The 10265-nt window shown below is 49.3% G+C and overlaps 1 protein-coding gene and 1 pseudogene across 2 annotated transcripts in view; one reads left to right on the top strand and one right to left on the bottom strand.

Annotated features, from left to right (window-relative positions):
- Positions 1-10265, bottom strand: part of DHX38 (DEAH-box helicase 38) — an 18672-nt gene that overhangs the window by 6561 nt on the left and 1846 nt on the right. Inside the window, exons 2-19 of one of the 2 annotated variants that reach the window (XM_011380698.2) lie at positions 9466-9796; positions 8915-9102; positions 8139-8240; positions 7463-7610; positions 7190-7308; positions 6956-7032; positions 6348-6503; positions 5644-5805; positions 5350-5457; positions 4871-4983; positions 3060-3197; positions 2504-2690; positions 2172-2357; positions 1675-1815; positions 1225-1335; positions 1018-1134; positions 723-830; positions 198-310 (exon numbers count right to left, since the gene is read on the bottom strand). In XM_011380698.2, the coding sequence (XP_011379000.1) occupies positions 198-310; positions 723-830; positions 1018-1134; positions 1225-1335; positions 1675-1815; positions 2172-2357; positions 2504-2690; positions 3060-3197; positions 4871-4983; positions 5350-5457; positions 5644-5805; positions 6348-6503; positions 6956-7032; positions 7190-7308; positions 7463-7610; positions 8139-8240; positions 8915-9102; positions 9466-9788 (2597 nt within the window). In that variant the 5' untranslated portion in view covers positions 9789-9796. Of the gene's footprint in view, positions 1-197; positions 311-722; positions 831-1017; positions 1135-1224; positions 1336-1674; positions 1816-2171; positions 2358-2503; positions 2691-3059; positions 3198-4870; positions 4984-5349; positions 5458-5643; positions 5806-6347; positions 6504-6955; positions 7033-7189; positions 7309-7462; positions 7611-8138; positions 8241-8914; positions 9103-9465; positions 9806-10265 lie in introns of both variants that reach the window. The other variant, XM_011380697.2, reaches the window with a different exon arrangement.
- LOC111731811 lies at positions 3447-3565 on the top strand (annotated as a pseudogene).

Here is a 10265-nt window from a genome sequence, read left to right as displayed (position 1 = left end):
CTACTTCTTCCACTCAGCAGTATATGCTGAGAGGACCAACAAGTGGCAGGCCCACTATCAGTCCCCGGCCTCGAAGATCAGCTCGAAGGCCAGCATTCCTCTGCTGGATCACAGTCTGATCTCGCCCACCGAGCCCAGGCCCCACACTCAGCAATCCCAGCGCCGCCCCGGAAAGCAGGCTGGCACAGGGCTCCTACCTGAAACACTGACCTGGGCCCGTCCTGCCGGCTCGCCCCGACCTCTGGTTGGCATTGGCCTGGCTGATGGGGTAGATCTGCAGAGCATCCATGCCAATCCTGGGGTTGAAGACCTAGGAGGGGGCAGCAAAGGGCTGATTAAGGACAGAGTAGAGAGAAAAGGAAAAGGGAGACAGCCTTGAGACAAAGACGAACCATGGGTGCTACACACTGCAGAGCAAAGTATCTTAGCAATACAGACGGCCACCCTTTTGGAGCTAGAAACCTCAAGAAATTTCCCCATAAACACCAGCTGTGATCTCTGTTGAATTATTTAAATTTTCTACTTCGTCAAGTTATCACAAAGATCAAATAAATCAAGCACATGGCAAATTCGGCACTCAATAAACGTTAGCCTCTTAAATACCACCACTCCCACACACATCCCTTGTTGGAGGGCCGAGGCCCAGGGCCTGCTTCCCACTCCCACAGCCGAGTCAGCTTTGGGAGAGCGCCCAGGGCCCTGGGGCCAGTGTCTTCTCTCACCTTTAACTTGCAATAACCGGAGTCGATAACAAACATGATGCCGTCAACAGTCAGAGATGTCTCAGCAATGTTGGTGGCAACGATGCACTTCCGAACACCATCTGGAGCCTACAGCCAGAAAAGACGTGCAGGGAGGGAAGGCTGTAGGCCCCCAGGTACCAAGGACTACCCCCCTAGGGGAAAAAGCGCTCCCCACCCCTGCCAGAAAAGTAATATCTGCTCTCTTGCCCTCCTTTGGGAGAACCCAGAAAGACCCAAAGGTGGGGACCCAGGACAGATGTTCTAGTTGTCGTACCTTCTGGAAGATTTTGGCCTGGAGGTCAGAAGGCAGCTGAGAGTAGATGGGCAGCACAGCCAAGGCGGGCGCATTCTCTAGTTCTTCCAGATGTTCCACAATCTGGTCTGAGGTCACCTGAGGACACAGTAACAGTGACACACTGGGGCCCCACTCTCACACACACAAGACACACCCGTTCATCATGGTCATGACCGAGGCACGCACCTCTATGTCCTCCTGGCCAGGCATGAAGATGAGAATGTCCCCGGGGGCCCCCGACAGGTGCACCTGCAAGGACTGCTTCACTGCGGCCTCCACATAATCCTCCTGTGGGGTCTGAAACACCAGCCAGGGCCACCATCAGAGGGAAGTGTCGAGGGAAATTCAGGCTAGGCACCCCTCTGGGAACCAGTGGCCCAGTCACTGGTCTGGGGCCAAAGCCAGTAGACTTTCAGGCCCGTCGCATTTATAGAGGGGCCCGACTGCCTTCTCTGGGTCTCGTACTTCCGCTCCAAGGAAACAATAAAACAAAATATTCCCAGAGCCCTGGAGCTGCAGGCTGCCCCATCTACCCCACGACACCACAACACCTTTCCCAACTCAGCACCCTCCCCTGAACCCAACTGACTTCTGATCAAAGCTCAGGGTCAGTTCAAAAAATGGAGGCCTCAGTACCTTGCTGAAGAGGATGTCAACAGGGAAGGTGCGACCAGGGATGTGGAAGATAGGAACATTCCCAAAAAAGGCAGCAAATTTATCTGCATCCATAGTGGCTGATGTGACGATGAGCTTTAGGTCGGAGCGCCGAGCCACAACCTAAGAGAAGAGGTCAGTCAGAGGCTTCTCGTAGTTTTGGGACCCTTGACTTCCGTCCTTCAGTCACATCGACGTTATTCCCGAATGAAACAGAAGCCAAAGCTGACGAACTGGCACAAAAATGCGTAACAATTCTGACTGAACCCACGGAACCACAGCCAATAGAACCATGAGTCACTCAGCTGAGCAAAAACAGAGTAAACCACAATACCAGGTAGAAACCTGGCAACTCAGAGGCCTCAGCAGACACTCTGACCTGACTGAGGCCCCGTCACCTAGAGTGCCCTGATCACTCACTACGGCAGTGCACTGGTCAAAGCCCCACAGACACAGGGCCTGGCCCCCGTAGGCCTCACCTCCCGGAGCAGCCCAAAGAGCACGTCGGTGTTGAGGGAGCGCTCGTGCGCCTCATCCATGATGATGGCACTGTAGTGATCCAGGTCCGCTTCCCGGAGGGACTCTCGGAGCAGGATCCCATCAGTCATGTATTTGATCAAGGTGTTTTCTGAAGTGCAATCTTCGAAGCGGATGGCATAACCCACCTAGAGGTCAGAGAGATGGCTCAGGAGCTCCAGCACCAGCTCACCACTAGCCCACCCCGTGCTGGGTCCAGGCCTTAGCCGATCACCTCAAATGAACAGAAGCTACCAGGTGATAACTACACAGCTCAGCCCCCACGCCCACTCACCTCCTCCCCAAGGTTTCCCCCCATCTCTTCGCTGACTCTCTTGGCCACTGACATGGCTGCCACACGCCGAGGCTGGGTGCACCCAATCATCCCGTAGTCCGTATAACCATCTTCATGCAAGTACTGGGTCAGCTGAGTGGTCTTACCACTGCCCGTCTCCCCAACCACGATCACGATGCTGTTATCTCTACAAGGGAGAGAAGGCAAAGGGTGAGTCAACTGGAGTGGAAAACCGCCTCTGAGAAGATGCTGCCACCTCCTATCCCCAGGTCTGGCTATCCAAGGAGTACGTCTGCTTAGAGAGGAGGATTTCCTGGGAAAATGGTCCACTACTGGGACACCACCTGAAATGTCTGACAGTGAGGTTTAAATAAGTGAACTACAACAAAACCATGCCACAGAGTAGCCCTAGGGTACCCAGGTCAGAAAAAATATATTCTTTCCCTTCCCCATTGGATGCGATGCCCAAAAGAAAAAGAGCTACTGAGTAAATACAAAGGGGCCACCTCAACGCCCCATTCAATACTGGAATTCCCAGGCCCTGGGGCAGAATTACCTGATAATAGTGAGTAGTTCTTGCTGCACCGCAAAGATGGGCAGGTACTGCCTCTGCTCCAGGATTGACTTCTTTTTTGCAAATTCACTGCTGGCTTCGCTCTTTTTCTTCATGTGATCTGCAAACTTCTGCTCCGTCCTGAGAAGACACAACAGCCTAAGCACCCTGCACAATTTCCCACATCATCCTTCCTGACTGGGTTACCGTCCTTCCTATACCCGAAAATGAGAACCACTTCAACAAGAAGCAATAAGACTTCAAGACACTAGAGCAGCCAGATGATCTGAGGTGCCTCTCGTCTCTTCCAGCCTAAGGGAGCAGAACTGCTCTCTGAGAATCCATCACCCATAACACACCAAACGCTTCTGTCAAAAAGAGCGAAATATGGTCTACAGCCATGCCACCCTAAACAAGCCCAATCTCGTCTGATCTCGGAAGCTAAGCCAGGTCAGGCCTGGTTAGTACTTGGATGGGAAACCACCTAGGAAGACCAGGTGCTATAGGCATTTAAAAAAAAAAAAGAGCTAAATATGGCTCAGAGGAGTTACAGATTAGCAAAGGGGCAAATTCTCTACCCTAAAGAGTTCAGCCGGAAGAGGAGCTGAAATCTCCAGGTCATTTCATCATCTTATACAGAATAACCTTGAGCACTTTCAGCACAACTCTTAAAGTGCTAAGAGGAGGGGTCATGGCTGTAGTCACAACCCAGGCCAGACCTCCTTCCTCCTCTTGACATGATGGCACAGTCTGTAAGGCTTCATTTTCAACAAGCTGTGAGAACAGTCCGAATACTTACCTATAATTTCTACTGAAAGCACTCAAGTATCTGTCACATGTACACATCTCAAGACTCAAAAGTAGTATGTAGTTTTCCCAAGACTCCAAGACAAAAAGATATCAGGCCAGTGCTACATCAGTCCACACAGTCTTCCAGCCACTTCCTCCCACCTGATCCCGTCAGACCTACCCCTACCCCACGCTGTCAAGCTTCCTATTTCTAATTTCCCGGTCACTCCCAGTCAGCTAACAATTAACAGCTAAGGGATTATGTTAACTAAAGACTAACAAGGACTGATCAATAGTACCAACTTCTCATTTGAGACACTTCTCACAGGGGCACAGAGAAGTATTAACTTCAGACGACAGTTCAACAGAACTTCAGGGTGTTCAAAGAATGAGATTCACAAGGGACACTTGAGTCCAGCCATCTATCCAGTGTGGGAATCCCAGTAAGCGGTTACCCATATCAGTTTAAATATGAACAGGGAAGTCACCACCTGATAAGACAACCCATTCTACTTTCAAACGTCTGTTAAAAATAGTTCTTGCTTATGTTGAACTGAAATCTAAGGGGACAAAGGCCATCTTTCCACAATGAATACCTGAAACGCACTTCAGCAGAATGGCTAAGGGTAGGCTCCGATGCTAGACTGTCCGGGCCTGATCCTCGCTGTACCATTTACTGTCTGGGTGACCTCACGCAAGTTACTCAACCTCCCTGGGCCTCATTTTCCTCACACAAAATGAGAATAACAGCACCTATCCCATGGGACTGTGGCGAAAAGTCAGTGATCGAGTTATCTGTGAGGCATTTAATGCTACCTGACAGAGGAAGCTCCTACAGTAGTAGCAATGGTGGCAGTAGGAATAGCTAGAAAAAGCTGAAGCTGGAAGGAGACTCGGAGGAAGGGACCAGAAGAGACCAGAAGACTCAAAGTGACATCACTTTCCTGTTCATGAGCCATGAATTCTATCAGTTCCGCTTTGAGGGCCCGTCTTTGGAGACGGCCCTGGCTGGCCAGGGCTCTCACCTGTAGTCCACTCTACCATCTTCTGTCAAAGCTTTATCTGGCTCTTCCTCTTTTTTGACACCCATTATATCTCCCAGTTTGGTTCCAGCCAGTTCCCAGTGTTTGTGCTGAGCCTGAAAAAGACATTAAAGGCATATCTGCTCCATCCTGTGACATGACTATGATCAATGGAAAATAAATCCCATTTGACAACAGGTTTCATCTAGCAGCAGGTGGTAAATTCCCAGAAGGCAGCAGTGGCACCCAGCGTGCACTCCAGTCCTCGACCTCAGGCTCCCAAAGCATCAAGCCCTGTGGATGTCCTCACCAGGCCCCGGTGGAGAAGCGCGGTGCCCTCTGCCAAGGGCCGGTTCTTGCTCTGAGTGTCCTCTAAGTTCTAACAAGAAACCTGCCTACGCCGTCTGACATAACATAAAAAGAAGAAAAAAGAAAAGAAGAACATGCAGAGACTCTCCAGCCCCAGATGACAGGAAACCAACCTTCTTGCGCTCCTTCTGCTCCCTGTGCTTCCGCACTGTTTGACTGCCTTTTCGAGCAATAATGGCCAGGTCAGAAGTGGCGTCCTTGACTGGAATCACAGGCTCTGGCTGCAAGAGGTTGAGAGACAGAAAAATTCCTAACTTATCATTAATCTCAACAAGAAGGTCCATTTCACAACAGCCCTAGTAAAGGAAAGGGATGGCTACCCTATTGCGATGGGGCCTTTTTTTCCCCTTTCCTGTCTTTTTCTTTCCATTTCTACTTTCTTCTCACGGGCCACAGAGGAACCTCACCTGCTTGGTAAAGACAATGCGCCCGTCCAGAAAGGGAGGCACCAGGTTATGCACCATCAGGTGCACCTTGGCCGCACTATCCTCTTCAAAGTCCTCGTCCACCTCTAGCCGATGGACCACGCCACTGGTAAGCATGCGGTTTGTCTCCCAGCGCTCATTGTCCTGTAAGGACACAATGGGAGGCCGCACTCAGAATGCAACTGACAGGTCGTCCTGAAAGGTCACCAGGCAAGTCCATGCATCAAGTCCTGACAGAAGGGCCGTGGGGGCTGCAGAGATGTCACAGGCCTCTCCTGCAGCTCCTTAGAAGAGTCACTAATCCAAAATCACCTGCAGTACTTTTTCAAAGAAGCAGAACTTAACATCTCAGTCAGAATCTCTATATGGACACACAAATGGTGACTGTCTCCAGCCTCACTCAGAGACGTAAAGAACAGAGACCACAGAGCCAAGTCCCACCCTATTAGTTTCCATCAACGGCACCCCTGAAGGAAGTACTACAAAAGAGAGAAGTTATGAGTTGGGATTTATTTTAAGCTACTAATAAAAAGTTCCACCCCTCTTGTACCTGCAGAGTTATAGCTAAATCTAGTACTTCAGCAATAGAGAAACAAACTGAGCTGTCATCACATGCACAACCTGCTGCTTCTCCCACATGCTCCCAACTCCAGCGGAATCAGCTGCAACTATGTAGGCAGTCTCACCTCATTGATCTGTCTCCGCTGAGCCGAAATACGCTTCTGCTTCTGTTTATGCAGATGCTGCTCCCGCCTCCTCACGTAGTCCTCAGAGGAGTAGGCCAGGGGATTGTGGAACTCATCATACCCCTCATCCATCATGTACCAATCCCGGTCAGCTTGCTGAAGCGCAAGAGACAAAGCAATGAACAAAGGACAGATCCAGTTTATGTGCAAGACGTGGCCAACAGAGAGGACACGTTTGGTAAAGAGTAACTGGTACAGTGGAATAGCACTTATGAGAGGGTGCTACAGGCACTTTATATGGCAGCCCATCATGACAGCACTTCTTAGATTGACCACATGGGGGCATCAACACATAACTAGAAAACAGGTCTGACCTGCATTGGGCAGGAGGTTTCACCGCGGAGCCTGTGCCCCTAGAAGAATTCCCGGGCTTCGGGACTGAACTGGGCTCAGCTTCGCTGAGACTGCCCAGTGTTAACTACTCTGATCAAAGTCCAACCCCACGGGAGTGTCACTCGTGGCACTTGGTCTCTGACACCTCCTGTCACCCACTCGCCGACAGATGGCCACCTCCCTCATTTAGTCCCTCGAAGATGTAAAGTTTTTACCCTCTGGTCATCTTCCCATTGCTGCCGCTCCTCTTCCGTGTCAAATGAAATTCCCTCTTCGCCATCCTCACGTCTTCCTGAAGGACATGTAGCAGGTCAGTCCATACAACCCTAGCTTATCCCCAGTGGTGACCAACAGACCTGCAAAGCTACACAGCTCCAGAAGGACAGCTTCGCTCAGCCTCACCAGATGAGTGACCCTGCTTTCCACCTCCGATTCCCACCCTACCTTACCTCGGCCCCTCGACAGGCGTGGGGTAGACCCCAGGTGTCTTCTGTCATCGGCCCACTCATTGTATTTGTAGGATGGAGTTGGCAGAGGTGTGTCATCTGAGTATCTGCTCCTCACAGACCTGGGAAACAGTATAACCAGCATCACCAAATAGTCACTAAGCTGGTATGTTCCGCAGCTGCCATCTGTTCTAGTGGCCCCGATCTCTTTGCCCTCATCACATCCCCCCATGCCACCCACTGAGAAAAACTGGGCTGCACTGCCCAGAACATCACCTATCCCGATCTCGACTGGATGGCCGATGACTCCGCTCAGAATCCCGATAGGAAGGCGTTGGGGAGGGCGACTCCCACTGCGAGCGCCTTGAGGAGCCATAGCCACTGTCCTCTTCCTCCCAGGTAGACCTTGAAGGGGTGGCTGCATCTGGGGCCGCAAAAGACACATCCACAGGTGACATCTAATTTAACCAGGACTATTAGCCAAAAGTCAATTCCTCAAATTTATTTCATTGCTTACAAACTTTGTACCTATTTGAATGGATAAGATGGTTCTGACAGTTTTTAAAGATACCTAAATTTTAATGCTCAGTTTTTGTCTGTTTTATAACACTTCAAGGAATACTCAATTTATCTCTGTAAACATATCCCTCTTGCATATAAAGAATTCTTTTTAATAAATCCTTCTTCTGCTCCCCAGCTCTCTATTTTTTTCTGCCATTTGGAAAAGTGACCATTCAGTAAACCAGCCTATCACCTTATAGGAGCATATCCATCTCGACAGTGAGGTCCAGGGCCTTCCCACCTGGATCAGGACCAAGTATTCCAAGAAGTTCATGGGAGAATTAGGAATTCGGACTCTGCCGACAGCAAACCACTGAGGATAGCAGTCGCTCGCTCCACTCTTTATATACCTGACCCCTCACACACCACCACCAGCAACAGGTCCGTCTACCTTTAGGCCGGTGCCGCGGGCTCTCCGGTTCACCCCTTCTGCTGCGCTCTGACGCTCCATCTCGCTCCGACCTGCTGCTGTGCCTGCTTCTATCCCGTTCATCTGTCAAGAGTCACACACAGAGCTTAGAAAACATGTGTCCTTTCCCAACTTCCACCCATCTTCACCCTAGAGAAACGACAAGCCTCCCCACGCACTCACTCACAGGTGCAACCTGCACTGCTCTAATGCGATCCATGGACTCCTGACACTCACATATCCCCATTCTTTCAAGGGGAAAAAATAGTTACTGGCTAGAAAGTTTCAAACTCACAGTAACAGTTATTTTCCTGCAAAAATTCAAAAAAGAATAGTTACAAGTCCATAGTGATTAGCTATTTAATAGTTGCAAGTCTATAACCTATAAAAGTTAAACGACACTGAGCAAAGCCAGCACTGGATTTTATGTCCAGCCTTGCTCCATAGCTCTGTCCTTTCTCTATCATCGACACTACTGCAGATTCTGGTTTCTTAGGCATATTCCCCATTATCATCTTTATTTCTCAGTTTCATAATAAAATGAGGACCACACACTCAAGCAAAGCAGCTATGTTGCAAGTAACAGCCCTTAAGGACAGCCTGCTATTCCCAACCCTGAGGGTCGAAAACAATCAGGATGGCATTATACAAACAGGGCTCCCTAATTTAATGGGCATTATAAAAACTACAATAGGAAAGCAGCTGGCATGTTAATTTAAATGCTTAAAAGACTATAGGAACTATGTTGGGCAGTTTACCTCTCTCTCTCCTGCGGTCACCGTCCCGATCCCGTGACCTCTCCTTCTTCCGATCCTTTTCTTCTTTGGATGATGCATAGACACCATGTTCCCGCCGCTCCCGCTCTCTCTGCCGATTACGTTCCCAAAACTCTTCACTCACACCACCAGGATGGGATGGAGTCTCTACCCGAGCAGATCGATAATGTCTGAAACAAGCAGGGCACCTGGTAAACAGCCCCTCCATAGGAGGAAAACCCTGCCCCAAAACCTCTGGCCATGTCAAACAAGTGACCTGTCCCTTTCCACTTTATCCCCTGGTACTGCAGGCTTATGTACAGCAACAACCCCAAGCATTTCTAATCTCCATCAACTACTCTTTATTCGCCTTTAACCATTCCCCACAAATCTGAAGAAAATACGAAATTCTTATCTACTCTCGATATTACAGAATCATAATAAAATCATAAAGCTCTACATGTCTAAGAAGAAAACTGAGAGATAAACATGGGACACTGTTTTCTAGCCTCTATTTTCATCTCTTTTGGGTCAAAGCATCCTAAAGCCTTTACCTGTCTTTTCGGCTACTTCGGCCAGCCTGGTCACTGCTCTCCTCCTCAGCATCCCTCTGGTCCTCCTTGCTCTCTTCCCAGTCCTTGTAGGAAGAGACTCTGGACTTCTTCTTGTCCTCCCCATCGTCCTTCTCCTCTCGCTCCCTCCGTTTCAGGGAAGCCAACAAGTCCAGTCCCAGCAGTGAAGGGCGGGGAGCAGGAGCCTTGAAGACATGCTGCTCACTGGCTGCACTTTTGGTCTTACAAATAAGACCACCAACCTGAGAGTCTAGGTCAGTGCCTTCCAATCTATGGATCGAAGTATCCTCACTGGTATCCTCCATGACAGGCTCTGGGATTTCTCCGGAAGGAAGACAAACCATTTGGTATCAGACATAAGAGGGGTGAAGACTTGGCTCTGCTATAGCCCAAAATAACTGTAGTTATAGGTACATTTAGGGGGTTAACCTCCCCCTTAAGACCAAGATTTCTTTAGTACTTCTTGCTAAGACCTTTCCATCAAGTCATTGACAATCTCAAAAGATCCTCCTACTCCTACCCCAACATACATCAGAAATAGACAGAGACACATACACGTCCACCCTAAACACCACGACCAAGAAAGTATCATCCTCAGACCTCACTATGACACACTTACTAGAGCATGATGGTATCTACAATGGGAGTACAGAGGAAACACCATTAGATTTGAAGTCAGAAACCTGACTTCCAGGTTCTTAACATTTTCTACCTGTTAAATTATAAGCAAATAACTCAATGTTTGGTTGGGCATAATTTATGTATCTGTAAAATGGAAATAC

This window comes from Pteropus vampyrus, unplaced genomic scaffold, assembly GCF_000151845.1.
Source record: "Pteropus vampyrus isolate Shadow unplaced genomic scaffold, Pvam_2.0 Scaffold399, whole genome shotgun sequence".
Classification (NCBI taxonomy): Eukaryota; Metazoa; Chordata; class Mammalia; order Chiroptera; family Pteropodidae; genus Pteropus; species Pteropus vampyrus.
The sequence above is the reverse complement of the archived record's forward strand: the minus strand, read 5'-3'. Positions and strand labels throughout refer to the sequence as shown.